This window comes from Hylobates moloch, unplaced genomic scaffold, assembly GCF_009828535.3.
Source record: "Hylobates moloch isolate HMO894 unplaced genomic scaffold, HMol_V3 SCAFFOLD_20, whole genome shotgun sequence".
Classification (NCBI taxonomy): Eukaryota; Metazoa; Chordata; class Mammalia; order Primates; family Hylobatidae; genus Hylobates; species Hylobates moloch.
This window is the reverse complement of record NW_026652295.1, coordinates 40,484,643-40,501,202: the sequence shown is the minus strand read 5'-3', so window position 1 is coordinate 40,501,202 and position 16,560 is coordinate 40,484,643. Positions and strand designations below refer to the sequence as shown.

Genomic DNA, 16,560 nt, shown 5'->3' with positions numbered 1-16,560 from the left:
GTCTCCTGACCCTGTGTTTCAGGCCCGGCTAAAGAGTGGGAAACTCCCACCTCCTACCCCGGGAGCCAGGAGCTGAGCATATATTTCCACCCAGGGCCAGACTGGCATCAGCCTACCAACTTTTGTTTACTCCTGTTCCCTGGAGGTGTGCTGTGGTTTGCCGGCAGTCCAGTGCACACATATACACCCTCTGCTGCCCCATTATATAAGCTTCTCTTGTCACTCTAGTTCAACTCCAGAAAGCCAGGCCTGCCCGTGACCCCTGCAGGCCAGCTACAAGGTGCCCCTTCTCTCCTAGCCAATAAGTAAAGACAGTAATGTAATTATTATATCACCAGTCTGTGGACTAAAAGCTTTGTATGTCTTCTCAATTGAGGAAACAGAAAGGTGAAATGACTCAGTCATTCCCGTCCGGGGTAGCTCAAACATGAAAGTGCACCCAGTCATCTGGAATCTTGTTAAGATTAGATTTGTTTCGGTAGTTTCGGGATGAAGGGAGAGTCAGCATTTCTCACAAGTTCTGGGGTCTGCACACTGAGTGGCGAGTCCTAGCTTGGAAGCAGAAGGCCCTGTTCACTTTGCTCCTCCCCCTTAGTCCCCACCTGCAGGGTTGGGGGGGCGGTGCCCAAGACTCCTCCATTTCTGTTCCCTCCTCCTCTACTTTGTGGCTCCCTGCCCCTCTTCCCCTCCACCCCAGCCGAATCTTCAGCGTCCCCTCTGCCCTTGGACAAAGGCCTCTCTCTGGTCCTCAGGTCAGGACTGCTGGGACTTGCTGGGAAAGACTGGCCTTTTTAGGCTCCGGTCATGTGGACTTGCTAATTAGCAAGGAAAGGCCTCATTAACGCCATTTGTGAGTTACATTCACGTGGGGCCGCCCCGGCTGCTTCCCTGAAAGGCAGGGGCTCCCCTAGTGGCCGATGATTGGATGCCACACTTCATACTTCACTGTCCAGCACCCCCATTCTATATCTGCGATGAGGTAGAAGTAGAAAGAGGTCTGTTTTGGGATTCTGGGTTCCTCTTAGTCAAGGCAAAAACTCCCCAAGCTAAGGCCCGAATCCTCCGAAGCCCCAGGCATCCAGTTAGACCTGTAGCCAGTGCTCCTGAGGTCATTTAGGGGCCCCTGGCAATTTGGGGCCCCAGCCCTCCTCCCACTCTGGCTAGCTTCCTTCCCTCTCCTGATTTTGGGAGGCTTCCAGAAAAGTATCATCCTCACTTTACAGGCGGGGAAACCGCCCCACAAAGTGCTCAGTGTCCTCAGGTATTACATTGATGTGAATCCAGATATGATTCCTAGGCCCATTTCCTCCCCTCCAGGCCTCACCAACTTTTAAGTCTCATTCAGGAAAAACAAGAGATGGAGGGGAGAGACACTGAATCCCTACATCCCTTCCCTGCCTTGCTGGCTATGACACGAGGGAATCAGAGTCTAGAGTCATGTTGCCTGGGCTGGAATCCCAGCCCCTTTGACTCACCAGCTGTGGGACCTTGGGCAAGGGACTTAACCTCTCTGAGCCTCAGTTTCCTCACCTGCAAATTGGGAATAATAAGGGTACTTCCCCCATGGAGTGGTGAGGTCTTAGAATAGTGCCTTGCTCATAACACAGGCTTAATAGATGTTAGACATTTAAGTATTTAATTAATCAAATTAATTTTCTCTCTAGTTTGGACCTAGCTAGAATTTGGGGAAGAACTAAATAACTGCCCCGGAATCTTTCTGACCTCAGCCTCCATGGAGATCCATGAGCAGCTTTGGGGCTGGGGGAGGAAGAACATTTCTTCCAACCCTGAACTCTGTGAGCAAAGAAATGCCGAAGACTCAGTGAGGCTCCTCCCCTCGGGGAGCAAGGCAGAAAAGAAGGGCTGGGCGTCCTGCAGCAGCGTGTACCTAGCTCTCAGCTCGCCCGGAGCTGGCCCACCCACCACATTTAACACGTACCCCACCCCAGGCTGAGAGGGCCAGGTCTGCCTGTTGGGGAGAGGCAGGGAGCCACGTGCCCTGTCATGTGTAAGGCAGTGCAAGTCAGGGGCCATGTTTGACCCCTGCTTGGTGACCTTGATCCAGCCCCTCCCACTCTGGGTTGCTGCAAAGAGGGCTGTTCAGCCCCAGGCATCAGGACTCAGAGTGAACCCAAACAAGAAAGCAAAGGGCCCAAAGGGCCGCCTGCCTCCTGGTGGCTCTCCCCCATGGGGACAGGTGTCACCATGATTTGCAAGTGACATAGTCCAGCTCAAGCTCACAGCCCAAACTCTTGGTGGAGGGAAGTAAGGTGGAGCAGAGAGAAAATGATGTTGATGACAACAATAACCAGCCCTCCCAATTATTATTATTATTTTTTTGAGATGGAGTCTCACTCTGTTGCCCAGGCTGGAGTGCAGTGGCACAATCTCAGCTCACTACGACCTCTGCCTCCCAGGTTCAAGCCATTCTCCTGCCTCAGCCTCCCGAGTATCCTGAGTAGCTGGGATTACAGGCGCCCACTACCACACCTGGCTAATTTTTGTATTTTTAGTAGAGATGGGGTTTCACCATGTTGGCCAGGCTGGTCTTTTTTTTTTGAGATGGAGTTTCGCTCTTGTCACCCAGGCTGGAGTGCAATGGCTCAATCTTGGCTCACTGCAACCTCTGCCTCCCCGGTTCAAGCAATTCTCCTGCCTCAGCCTCTCGAGTAGCTGGGGTTATAGGCACCCACCACCACGCCCAGCTAATTTTTGTATTTTTAGTGGAGATGGGGTTTCACCGTGTTGGCCAGGCTGGTCTTGAACTCTTGACCTCAGGTGATCCACCCGCCTTGGCCTCCCAAAGTGCTGGGATTACAGGCGTGAACTACTGTGCCCGGCCACCAGGCTGATCTTGAACTCCTGACCTCAAGTAATCCGCCTGCCTCAGCCTCCCAAAGTGCTGAGATTACAGACGTGAGCCACCACTCACAGCCAACCCTCCCAATTATTGAGCATAAATATCTGCTAGGCACTGTGCTGATGACTTTTGCACACTTTCTCTCACTCAGCCTCACATCAGCCTGCCGAGCAGGGACCACTGTTCACATGTACAAAGATAAAGAGACAGCCTCAGAGAGACCAGTGAGACTCCCAGGATCCCACAGTTAAGTGATGGAGCCGGAACTGGAACCCAAGTTCAGCTGGATTCTAAACCCATAGCCTTGACCCCGTAAGGTTCTGCCTCCCGTCCCAGCCATGAGCTGTCCGACTGCTGGGTGTCTCCGGCCAGGGCAGTCAGGGCAGAATCTCAGCCATGGCCTCCTCACAGCCCAGGCAGCCTCTGCCACAACTCTGCTGCCCTCTGGCCCATGGCAGAGCCAGATTCTCCTGAGGGAGAAGGGGCAGGAGGGGAGCTGCCTGTACCCAGGTTGAAATCTGGGGTGAAGTCTCCTGCTTGGCACCAGGAATTGTTTTTGGAGCAGGTTTTTGGATGTTCGATGGTATTAATATTTATGTCAACTCAAATCCTTGAGGGAGTGTAAATGAAAGCAAAGCCCTACCTTCATTTCCCATCCTTCTATGAGGGAGAAATTGTTAGGGAGAAAATCTAAAGTAATCCTATGCATAATCTTGTCATAAATAGGATTCCATTTGGGGGGAAGTTGGGTTCGTTTAAAGATCAGGTTTGGGTCAATGGAGGCAGACCTGGACTTACTCCTATTTTATCACTGCATTATTTGCATGTGAGTTTGTCAGAAGTTTGTATCTTGACAGGACTGTGGTCCATCTGGGGCTCAGGCCTTGCTCAGAACCTGCTGCTGGGGTCTCACAAGGCTTCCTGGCTGCTGGAATTGCCCCAGGACTCTCTTTCTCTGGAAGCTCCTGGGTCCAGGGGCATCTCCCTTCCTTTTCCAGCTTTCTGAATCCCACCTGGATGTTCCAATGCTGCCTCTCTGGTCCGTGCATGTGGCAAGCATAAAACCTCTGAGATCCCGAAGGACCTTTCCAGAAAAAGCCAGACACCAAGGGAGTTTGCAAGTTTCAGAGTGGATGAGACACGGGGCTGTGCCCCTCTTTCTCATTGCAGTCTTGTTCCGAGAGCAAATCATCCAGCCTCCTCTCCAGGCACCCCCTTCACCTCCTTCTCGCCCCTCCTTCCTCAAGGGACACCAGGATGTTCCTAGCCCTCCTTTAGCTCCTCGACTGAGGAGGGAGCTGCTTCTCAGGAAGGCCTCAGCATCCCTGACCTGTGATCTGAGCAAAGTTCATCACTTCCAATAGGAAATTCCCCAAGGTTGAGCTCTGTTGTCTTTCTGTTTAGTTTTCGGCCTTGACCTTGAGGCTGGGAAGACCCCAGTTCTGACCTTGAATGCTTTGAGGATCTAGCTGATGGAGATGGACACACGCGCCTCACCTCATGCTGTGCCTCCACCCAGCAGGAGCTGGGCCAGGTCTGAGGGGCCCCTGAGAGTTGGCCTGATTCCAGCCACACCTCCTTTTCTTTTTCTTTTTTTTTTTTTCTTTTGAGACAGAGTCTCGCTCTGTCACCCAGGCTGAAGTGCAGTGGTGTGGTCTCGGCTCACTGCAAGCTCCACCTCCCAGGTTCATGCCATTCTCCTGCCTCAGCCTCCCGAGTAGCTGGGACTACAGGTGCCCGCCACCATGCCCGGCTAATTTTTTTGTGTTTTTAGTAGAGACGAGGTTTCACCGTGTTAGCCAGGATGGTCTCGATCTCCTGACCTCATGATCTGCCCGCCTTGGCCTCCCAAAGTGCTGGGGATTACAAGCATGAGCCACCGCACCCAGCCGGTTCTTTTTTTTTTTTTTTTTTGAGACAGAGTCTCACTCTGTCACCCAGGCTGGAGTGTATTGGCACAATCTTGGCTCACTACAACCTCTGCTTCCCGGGTTTAAGTGGTTCTCCTGCCTCAGCCTCCTGAGTGTCCTGAGTAGCTGGGATTACAGGTGCCCACCACCACATCCGGCTAATTTTTGTATTTTTAGTAGAGGCAGGGTTTCACCATATTGGCCAGGCTGGTCTTGAACTCCTGACCTCGTGATCCGCTCACCTCGGCCTCCCAAAGTGCTGGGATTATAGGCATGAGCCACCGCACCCAGCCCCACACCTCTTTTTCTTATTTTATTTTATTATTATTATTATTTTTGAGACACAGTCTTACTCTGTCACCCAGGCTGAAGTGCAGTGGCACAATCTCGGCTCACTGCAACCTCCACCTCCCTGGTTCAAGTGATTCTCCTGCCTCAGCCTCCCGAGTAGCTGGGACTACAGGTGCGTGCCACCACACCCGGCAAATTTTTTGTATTTTTAGTAGAGACGGGGTTTCACTGTGTTAGCCAGGATGGTCTCAATCTCCTGACCTTGTGATCCGCCCGCCTCGGCCTCCCAAAGTGCTGGGATTACAGGTGTGAGCCCCCGTGCCCGGCCCCTTTTCTTATTTTGATAACAAATTTACTACCTTACAATTCTGCATGTCAGAACTCTGACACAGGTCTCTGTGGGCTCAGTTAAGGTGTTGGCAAGACTTTATTCCTCTGGAGGCGCCAGGAGAGTCTGTTTCCTTGCCTGTTCTGGCTGCTAGAGGCAGCCCACAGTCCTTGGCCAGTAGCCTCCTTCCATCTTCAAAGCCAGCCGTGGCAGCCGAGCCCCTCTCACAGCGCATCGCCCCACCTCTGCTTCCGTATCACGTTTCCCTCTCTGACCCCTACCCACTCCTCTTCAGACTGGAAAATCAAATCCGATTTTCCAGAGGTGCCTGGTGGGGAGAGGAGCCACCTGGGCCTTCCAACCCGGCCTTGACTACAGCCACTACCCTTCTATATGTTTTACAGAAAAGAACTATATGCTTAGAAAGGATTTCACTGCTTAAAACAACCACAAAGCAAGCAAAACAACAATGGCTCAGAGGCAGGGCTGAGTCATGGGACCTGTGAGGCAGTTAGAGCGCCTGCTTGGGGGTCAGACGGCCACAGTTCAGATCCGACTCCATCCTGAGCAGCAGGCTTCGAACAAACTGCCTCACCTCCTGTTGCTTCCCAGAGCTGCTCCTTGGCCAGAGCAGAGCTGAGCCTTCCTCACCCCCGTACATGGTGGGATTATGACTCTTCCCTTTAGGGGTGTGTGTATGGTGGTTTAGAAGTCAGGCCCTTTAGGGAGACCCTGGCTTCAACACTTACTGTGAGGCTTTGGGCAAGTTATTTGACCTCCTTGCTTCTCAGTTTCCTCATCTGTAAAACAGGGATAATGACTGTACCAATTTGCATGGGGCTGTTTTGAGAATTAAATGAATTAATAATGTGTAAGATGCTCAGAACAGTGCCCAGACCATTAAAGGTGCTCAGTAGGCTGGGCACGTGGTGCACACCTGTAATCCCAGCACTTTGGGATGCCGAGGTGGGTGGATCACCTGAGTGCAGCAGTTTGAGACCAGCCTGGCCAACATGGTGAAACCTCGTCTCTACTAAAAATACAAAAATTAGCTGGGTATGGTGGCGCACACCTGTAATCCCAGCACTTTGGGAGGCCAAGGCAGGTAGATCACCTGAGTGCAGCAGTTTGAGACCAGCCTGGCCAACATGGTGAAACCCTGTCTCTACTAAAAATACAAAAATTAGCTGGGCGTGGTGGTGCACACCTGTAATCCTAACTACTTCGGAGGCTGAGGCAGGAGAATTGCTTGAACCTGGGAAGCGCAGGTTGCACTGAGCCGGGATCACGCCACAGTACTCCAGCCTGAGCGACACAGCAAGGGGATCCACAATGGCTCAGGCCTGTTGTCCTGGCACATAAGGAGGCGAGACGAGCTTTCGAGGCCAGCCTGGGCAACATAGAAACCTCTCATCTATATAACCAAAGAAAAGACTCCATCTCAAAAAAAATAAAGATAAAAAAATGCTCAGTAAGTTTTTACCTTTTATTATTATTACTATTACAGTTATCACCCTTGCCAAGTTGCTCAGATATAACACTTCTAAAGCTCCTAGGCACCCAATAAGAGTAGCCATTAATATGACAATAACTCAGCTGTAGGAAGGAGGCTCCCTAGATCCCAACATCGGTGCAGAGATGAACTGAAATGATTAGGGCCTTGCCTAGGAGTGTGGCTCTCATGCAGTCCCTGTGGCAATCCCCGCCGCACCCCAGTCCTGTTAAGGGTCCAGGTAGCCACATCACATCAGGTCTAGGGCCTTGGCATCCACACAGCACTCTCTAGAGAAGCCCCAGGAGATCCTGGTGTCAACACGCAGACTCTCGGAAGTGAGGGAATCGGGGGCTTTCGCAGTGGCTGTTGGGTGTGAGCTACTTTTGTTGTTTCCCACTGGGTCAGATCTTACAGCTCCCCTCCCCCATGCCCTGTCCGATCTTGGTCTGCAGCCTCGGGCATGGAGCCTGGCAACTGGGACTGGAAAATCATATTTGCCCAGAGTGCATGGGGCAGGGCAGTGCTGGGAACTGGAGTTTCCAGGGACGTGCGGAGCACACGGAGAACCCGACGTTCGGGCCCCTGTTGAGACATGGAGAAGCTTGAGTGTCCCAGCCAGCTTCCTGCCTTGGGAGGGCAGCACACGGAGGACACCACCTCCAGCTGCTGGAGCGCTCCCAGGAGCCTCCCTGTCACATCCAAAGCCCAGATGCTCACATGGGGTGCTGCGGCTATCAGTGTAGGGATTTGGGATGGGTGTAGTCTGATCCCAGGATCTTCCTGACGAGCCCAGTCCCTTGAATAAATCATTTGGCTTTCTTGCAATTTTCTCCTAAAGTCATGTACAAGGAGAAAAGTAATCATGATTAGCTCAATTTCCCAGTTAGTAGGCTTCTGGCTAACTGGGATTCTAACCTTTCTTCTCTCTTCTTTGGCTATCGAGGAAAGTCTTCCACACTTTGTTAAATGGAAGAAAAGCCCTCTTTGCTCATGAGCCACATAGCAGGAGGGCCACAGCGATCCCTGCCAAGGGAGTGTGAATTTCATGTCAGTGTGTATCAAGGGTCATGAGGGAGTTGAGAAAGGGATGTGATGTGATGTGAGTGGCCCCTCACATCCACTGCCACAGAGCAGCACGGAGCACAGACTCAGTAACTGGAGGAAGAGGAAGGTCCTTCATATCATCTTCCTACAGGTGAAGCAACCATGTTTGCTGAGCACTTACTATGCCCTGGCCACACTCACTCCTCACAACAGTGCTATACGGCACTATCATCACTCCCACTGTACGGATGGGAAAAACTGAGGCCCAGAGAGGTTAAGCCACATGGCCAGTCAGTGGCAGAGCTGGGATTTTTTTTTTTTTTTTGGGACGGAGTCTCGCTCTTTCACCCAGGCTGGAGTGCAGTGGCGCGATCTCGGCTCACTGCAGGCTCCGCCCCCCAGGGTTCACGCCATTCTCCTGCCTCAGCCTCCCGCGTAGCTGGGACTACAGGCGCCTGCCACCTCGCCCGGCTAATTTTTTGTATTTTTAGTAGAGACGGGGTTTCACCGTGTTAGCCAGGATGGTCTCGATCTCCTGACCTTGTGATCCACCCGCCTCGGCCTCCCAAAGTGCTGGGATTACAGGCGTGAGCCACCGCGCCCGGCCAGAGCTGGGATTTTTTAATCAGGTCACATTGACCCTACTGTCCCGTTTTTTCTGCTCTGCCCTCAAGGGTGCATTAAAGTGAGCCATGTACACAACCATCTGTGGTTTGGTGGTCAGGGAAATCTTGAGTTAGGGAGTCCAGATGATGGGATATTGGCCACTGGGGACAGCAGGTGGCCTCATCTGCTCTGCATGTTTCAGATTAGAAATTCAAACACTCGAGGGAAAAGCCAGCTTGTTTTCCTCCCTCTCTGAGATAAGCTTCGGCTGGGCCCTTAGCCGGGCTTCCTGGGCTCCAAAAACGAGGGACCATTGCTGTGGGAGAGAAGGCTCAGGACGGTACAGGGTGGTGGTTATGGATTGGGAGAGAGATGGCTGCAGGGGGCTGAAAGCCCCAGGAACACCGAGTCCCTCACCCAGCGGCACCTCAGCTGGCCCCATAAGCGCACATCTCATCCATAAGATCTGATTATGTTAGAGGCGCTTAGCTGAGTCCAACACCGGGAGACACGCAGGCCCTGGCTTTCTTCACTGGGAGCTGAAGGGCAGATTAAACTTGGGTGGCCGGATGCCTTGGATCTCCAGCTTATGGTGTCCCCACACTTGTGTTCTCTAGATGGCATCTATTATGGAGACAATCGGTTTAACACAGTGAGCGAGTCAGGAACAGCCACACTGAAAGCTCGGCCAAGAGTCCGGCCCCTGCTGACCTTCCTTCCGCTGGTGAGTACGGTTCTGCTCTGAGATTGGAGAGTCTGCTCTGGGTGGGGACACCAAGGCTGCCCTGGCCCGAGTGGACATCAGCTGCACCCTCCGTCCACCCCTTCCTTCCTGACGCTGACCCGGCGGGAAGGGGGGCTACTGGAAGGAGGCGTGGCCGAGGCTCACAGTAGGAAGTCTAGGATTAGGGATGCCGGCTCCTTCAGGGCCAAGCCCAAGGAGAAGTTATGGAGAACTTGTGTGCAGGAGTGACACAGCAGTGGGTACCCTCAGCCAAGCAGGGTTCATTTTCCACAGTCACTGATGACTGTCTACTTTGTGCCAGGCCCTGCGTTAGGTGCTGGATACAGAGATGACTGGGCCAGCCTTGCTGTTCTCAAGGAGCTCCCTGCCCACTGCAGGAGACAAATATATTTTGCTTAACCCAGTATATTCAAAAGAGTGTCATTGTGGCCGATGTGATGGCTCTATAATCCCAGCATTTTGGGAGGCCAAGGGGAGCAGATCACGAGGTCAGGAGATCAAGACCATCCTGGCTAACAATGGTGAAACCCCGTCTCTACTAAATATACAAAAAAAAAAAAATAGTCGGTGCGGTGGCAAGCACCTGTAGTCCCAGCTACTCAGGAGGCTGAGGCAGGAGAATGGCGTGAACCCGGGAGGCGGAGCTTGCAGTGAGCCAAGATCACAACACTGCACTCCAGGCTGGGTGACAGAGCAAGACTATTTCAAAAGAAAAAAAAAAAAAAGAGTGTCACTGCAACATTTAATCAATATAAAAAATACTAATGGGCTATTTTACATTCTTTTTTTTCATGCTAAGTCTTAAAAATCTGGTGTACTACTTATGTAGCACAACCCGCTTCTGACAGACTGAGACATTTTAAGGCTCAGTGGCTGCTTGTGGCCAGTGGCTGCTTGTGGCCAGTGGCTGCTGTACTAGACAGCCCAGGCCTAAACAGCCAGGCTCCTAGATTTGAGGCTCACTCCTGTCTGTCGGACCTGGGTCATGGGTGGCACAATGCTGTCACTGGGGTCACGGCATCCTCTTGCCTCCATGAGGGTTTAGTATTGCCTGGACTGAAAGGCCCCTTGCCCTGGTCTGAGCTCTCAGGGGCCTGTTAGACTTCATGGCACCCCACACATTGGTCCTGGGTCCCCATACCTCCTGCCTAGCACTGCCTGCCTGGCACAACCACCTTCCTCTCCCCATCACCAGTTTTTTTCTGCTATGTCCAACTTCAACAATCAGACCTAAGATTCTAGATGGGACAGAGGCAGTCTTACATTCTCCTTGGTGCATCTCTAAGGCCTCTCTGTGGAGGGCTGAGCACACAGATCTCTGGGAATACAACTTTAAATAATTTATTTTCTGCTTATAAAGGCAATTCATGGACATTATAGATAAATATAGAAAGTGCAACACCAACAACAACAAGGTAGAAATCAAATAAGTCAGCTTGGAATCCTAGCACTTTGGGAGGCCGAGGTGGGAGGATCACTTGAGGCCAAGAGTTCAAGACTAGCCTGGGCAATATAGCCCAACCCCATCTCTACAAAAAATTTAAAAATTAGTGAGGTGTGGTGGTGTGTGCCTATAGTCCCAGCTACTTGGGAGGCTGAGGCAGGAGGATTGCTTGAGCTCAGGAGGTTGAGGCTGCAGTTAGCTATGATTGCACTACTGCACTTCAGCCTGGGTGACAGAGTGAGACCCTGTCTTAAAGAAAAAAAACAAATGAGTCAGCCCCTAACTTGGTTTCCAGAGAATGCATAAAACTCTGATAGAAGTGATTGCACCCACAAATGCAGATAAAATCAGTTTGAAATATTCCTTTTTTTTTTTTTCAGACTGAGTTTCGCTCTTGTTGCCCAGGCTGAAGTGGTACAATGGCGTGGTCTCGGCTCCCTGCAACCTCCACCTCCTGGGTTCAAGCGATTCTCCTGCCTCAGCGTCCCAAGTAGCTGAGATTACAGGCGCCCACCACCACACCCGGCAAATTTTTTGTATTTTTAGTAGAGATAGGGTTTCACCATATTGGCCAGGCTGGTCTCGAACTCCTGACCTCAGGTGATCCAGCCACCTCAGCCTCCCAAAGTGCTGGGATTACAGGCGTGAGCCACTGCGCCCAGCCTGAAATACTCTATATTGGGAGGTTAATTAGATTCTCTCCTGTCACTTACCCTCAACACACATACCCAGATTCACAGCAGTGTGGGCCCAGAGTTGACACACCTCTACCAGTCAGTAAAATACTAAAACATTCATCTGTAAAATGGGAATAAAAAAAAACAAATAAAATACTGAAATGCAGCCAGGTGTGGTGGCTCATGCCTGTAATCCCAGCACTTTGGGGGCCAAGGTGGGTGGATCACCAGGTCAGGAGTTCAAGACCAGCCTGGCCAACATGGTGAAACCCTGTCTCTACTAAAAATACAAAAATTAGCCGAGTGTGGTGGCACACACCTGTAATCCCAGCTACTCAGGAGGCTGAGGCAGGAGAATCACTTGAACCTGGAGGCGGAGTTTGCAGTGAGCCAACCCAGCCTGGACGACAGAGTGAGACTCCATCTCAAAAAAAAACAAAAAACAAAAAACAAAACGGAAATACTCTCTACACAGTAGAAACGGCTATTGCCCCTGGAGTGGCTCCTGCTGTCCTGCCCCTCCCCTAGATCTGGACCACCCCCAAAAGCAGCAACTAAAGAGTTAATGTGGGCCAGCTGAGTTCGTTCTGATTGGTGGGCATCCTTATCTCCCCCCAGCTATCTGCTGTGGGCCCTTCAAAGACCAGAGCAAATCCCCGCCTTCCAGCTCTCTCTGGCTCTGGTTTGGTTCTGGTCTGGGCAGAACATGACTCAGGGGCTGCATAGACCCCAGGCAGGCCTGACCAAAGGCTCCGGGGCCCCTGAAGTGGTCTGGGCTGGCAGGTCAGGCCTGAGTTCCAGGCTGTCCTGGGGAAATGCTTCCTGGGAGCAGTTCTTTTGGGCAAGCCTCAGAACCAGTCCCAGGAAATGCGGGCTTCTCCCTAAAAACTCACGCCCCCTTACTGGAGAGGGTGAGAGAATGGACACATGGTGAACTGACGGGTGAAAGGGGCCTCATTTTACAGATGCAGGAACTGAACCAGGAAGGGGAAGTTCACTCGTTCCCTCGGTGCTGGCTAACCAGGGAAAGGCAGATGGAGCGACTTGCCAACCCCATCCAGTGGCGCGGCCTGTGATCGTGGCCACCGTGTGCTGAGCACTCACTGTGTGCCAGGCACCATTCCACGTGGACCATGTGTGTTAACAAAGCCACCCTCCGAGCAAGGTGCTGTCATTAATCCCCATGTTACAGGCAGAGAAACTGAGGCACAGGGTGGAGTAACTTGCTTAAAGTATTGCGGCTAAGTGGCAGAGCCGCGACTGGAATCCCTGAAGCCAGGCTCCGGGATCCAAGTTCTATTCAGGCGGTTCTACTCTCCCTCTACCCGCTACATAGAAGCTTTTTCCTTCTCCTTCCAGGACCCGGCGGCAAAACCACTTCCACCTCCCTTGCCTGCCTCTCTGAATCCCTGTCCAGCAGCCTGGGCCTGCTGGGCACCAGGCCTGTTGCCACTTTTGGCTCATAGATGCTTCTGATGCCATGATGAGGCTGGGAGCCACATACATCTAGTTTTGCTTACAATTTCAGCAGGGGACTGAAGCCCACCCTGATATGCCTTTAGATTAGGAACGCTTGGCCCAGTGGCCCACATCACAGGGACTGTTCTGTGCTCCTCACTCAGGTCACAAGATAGGGCATCTTCCACACTGTTCGTCGCCTGCTCCCCGGTGGAGGGGAATCTGGCTGGCGGCTTAATTCTTTCCTGTCTGAGCTTCTGACTCCTCTCCTGTAGGCCCTGGCCAGTTCCTTTGCTTTCTTTCAGCAGGGACAGAAGGCCGGGAAATGGGGAGAAGAGGGAGGACGAGCTCTGTGTGGGTGTGGGCTCACACACACATGCACTCGCACACACCCCGTCCCCCAGCCCCGCCAAGTCAGGGTGGGTGGGGAGCTGGGCCGGTGCCTAGCCCTGCCTGATACTGTCCTAGCCGGCCAGGCCTCCACCCCTCCCTGTCCTCCCTTCCCACATTCAGAGGCACCTCCCAGGCCAGGCTGCCCAGTGGGTAGGGGAGGTACGAGGTAGCAGTGCCCAAGAAGTCAGGTGCCCCCCCGAGGGCCTGTGAGCTCTCTCCAAGCCTGGGCCATCTTCTGAGCCTACCCTCCCTGTCAGTGCCCTAAAGGAGCCTGCCAGGGGACAGAGCTAGAGAGAAGGAGACAAGGCAGCGACAGGTGCTTCTGCCCCCTTCCCCAGAGCGCCCTCGCTCTGTGCGCTGAGGGTGCTGGGGATTACAAAGTGTTTATCAGGCATCCAGCAGCCAAAGGCCGGCTAGGAAAAGGACCTTGGGATCCCTCAGTGGCTGGGATGGGACCAGGGGCTAATACTCCAGCTGCTGACACCAGTCCCAGCTCTGCCGCTGGGATGTGGGGTGGCTGCAGGCCAGTCCCTTCCTCTCCCTGGGCCTCTGGCTCCTTACCCAACAGTGGGGGTCACACTGCATGGTCCTCAAGGGTCTCCCCAGCCATGACTTTCTGTGTTAAGATGACTTCCTAACGGAAGGGTAGATGGCGTGGTCAGCTCCCTGGAGGGCCACCAGAGAAGCCAGGCCCTAATGACACATGGACCCCTCCTTGAGCTCTGCTTCCGCCTCTAGAAAGGGAGGTTTTCCAGCTACCGGGGCAACCCCACCTTCCTGCTTGGGGAGCCCTGAGGAGCTGGATTTGAGCCACCAAACTTCAGAGTGGGGAGATCTACGGCAGTTGTCAAGATGAGAATACTGAGGCCTGGGGAGGGGAAGGCCCTGTCCAGGCCACTGGGCTCAGTAGAAGCAGGGACAGGAGCCAGGCCTTCTCCCCAGGCTGGCCCCGTGTACAACATCGGAGGCCTGGCTGAGTGAGGGGTGATCCTTTCTCCCTCCTTCTCAGGGAAGACTGGGCCCAGAGTGCAAGCCGGAGCCTGTCCCCCTGTTTCTTCTCCTCCTTCTTCTTCTTTTTTTTTTTTTTTTTTTTTTCTGAGATAGAGTCTGTCTCTGTCACCCAGGCTGGAGTGCAGTGGTGCGATCTCGGCTCACTGCAAGCTCCGCCTCCTGGGTTCAAGCCATTCTCCTGCCTCAGCCTCCCGAGTAGCTGGGACTACAGGCGTCTGCCACCACGCCCAGCTAATTTTTTGCATTTTTAGTAGAGACGGGGTTTCGCCGTGTTAGCTAGGATGGTCTCTCAATCTCCTCACCTCATGATCTGCCCTCCTTGGCCTGCCAAAGTGCTGGGGTTACAGGCGTGAGCCACCGTGCCTGGCCTGTCCCTCTGCTTCTGAGAGCTGGGTCCATAGAACAGTGGGTGGCAGCAGGGTTGTATTTTCTGGGATTATCTCTCGCCCTCCCCAGTCTGAATCAAGCCATCCCCAGGGTGATGCATATGAGGAATTAAAAATTAAATGCCAGTGTGGCAAATATGGGAAAACTGGCCCAACAGGTCCCCAGGGGTGCCCTGGGCGGTGAGAGCTGCCTGGGTCACCCCACCCTGTGAGTCAGACAGGCCTGGCTCTGCCAGAGGAGGCATCCCTAGGCTCAGGCAGGAGGCCTTGCCTGCCCTGCACCCCTCCCTTAGTCCTTGCTGCTGAAGAGGCAGCTGGAGTCAGCCCCATCTCTCCTTTCCACCCACCCCGCTGCTGCAGGAGCTTTTCTCTAAACTCAAAGCCCAGGCACATTTTGGGGCTGGAATCTGAGCTCTGTAGGGTGAGCCAGGCAAGGCAGCCATGACTGGCTTTTAGCTGGTTTGTGTGGATGATGTTAGGCCAAAGGGTTGTGGGCTGTGGGGTGTTAGGCCTGCCACGAGAGTGCAAATGGAGCTCCACATCCCCTTCTCTACCCACCTGGCTCCTTCCCTCTCAGTAAGGACCTCAGCCTGAACCTCCAAAGCTCCATGTAGGCCCATAAACCTCCATCCTTCATCCTGGCCCATAAACAGCCGCCTCTTTGTCCCCATGGACTCACAGATGTGTGCCCCCTCAGGAAGACTGGCCAGAGAAGAAGCCCTTGAAGTGGGCTCAGGGCCATTTAGGCAGGGTCTCCAGGGACGTGATGTGCCCTCTGAGGGCCTGTCCCCTTGATCTTACTGACTTCTTGTCCCAGAGAGAGGGCAGACCTGGGCCCTCCATAATACTCGGTGGAGGGCAGAAGCCGTGGTAACCTGGGTCTAAGGGTGGTTCTCAGATGGTAGATAGGTCCAGAGGAAGATGGTTCATGGGTGGACACTCTTTTCTGGCCCCCAGGAGGGGTCTGAGCTGTGGCACAGTGTGGGGCTGTGTTGGGGAAACCATCCATCTCCTTTATAAACTGCTCACTGGCTCCCAACTTCACAGGTGCTCTGCAGGATACACACAGCCTTTCTCGATCCTTGATCCTCTACCACCTCCACCAGGCCAGCACCCCCATACTGCACCCCTAAGCCAGGAAAACAACTGGCTGGGCTTCATCTAGTTGGGTATGTTGGGTGCCTGGAGGGGTTTCTGTGTAGCTCTTGCTCTGGGGCAGGGGTGGGGGCTCCCAGCTTCCTTTTCTCCCAGCCTGCAGTGGTGCCCCCAACCATGCCTGCCTCTAACTCAGGTTCAGGGTCATCTCCTCCCACTCTGCAACTCCACACCCCACCCCACAGGGCCAGTGCCCCAGACCAGGCTCCAGGAGGAGTCTGGTGAGGAAGTTTGCATTCCACGATGCGTAGCTAAGACTCCGAGCTGGCCGCCACCCAGGGTCAACCATGCATTGCCCACTGGCCCAGCCCCTGGTGACCCACCCTTGAGACTTGGCTGAGCTCTGAGGAATCCCAGGCATGAGGATGTGTGTGTCCCAGGCATGGGGAGGCCAGTGGGGTGGACTGGGGCCATCAGTGGGTGAGCCCTGCCCTCCTGAACTCTCAGGGGTGCAACAGGTGAGCAGTGGGCCCCAGCCCCCACAAAACTTCAAAGGGAAACTAGCCTCATCCTTGAATAGCGAGTGTTTTCTTCCCTGCCTTCTTGCCTCCGTTTCTTCCTCCTTCTCGACTCTGAAATGTTAGCAGTCAAGAGGGCAATAAGGGATTCCTGGTGACCTGTCCCTGACCATGGGGAAGCACCCATTTCCTCAGATGCAACCAGAGAGACACACCCTGAAGGCTGTGCCCGGAGCAGTGGCCCAAGTCCTTGATTAGAATCCAGGGGAAATAAACTTTCTTGAGCACTACTCTGCAGG

The 16,560-nt window shown here is 53.4% G+C and overlaps 1 protein-coding gene across 1 annotated transcript in view; it reads left to right on the top strand.

The window, feature by feature from the left end:
* The window catches only part of CUNH6orf132 (chromosome unknown C6orf132 homolog), a 42,935-nt gene that overhangs the window by 8,922 nt on the left and 17,453 nt on the right, over positions 1 to 16,560 (top strand). Inside the window, exon 2 of the mRNA XM_032140316.2 lies at positions 9,152 to 9,258. Within this exon, the coding sequence (XP_031996207.2) occupies positions 9,152 to 9,258 (107 nt within the window). The remainder of the gene's footprint in view (positions 1 to 9,151; positions 9,259 to 16,560) is intronic.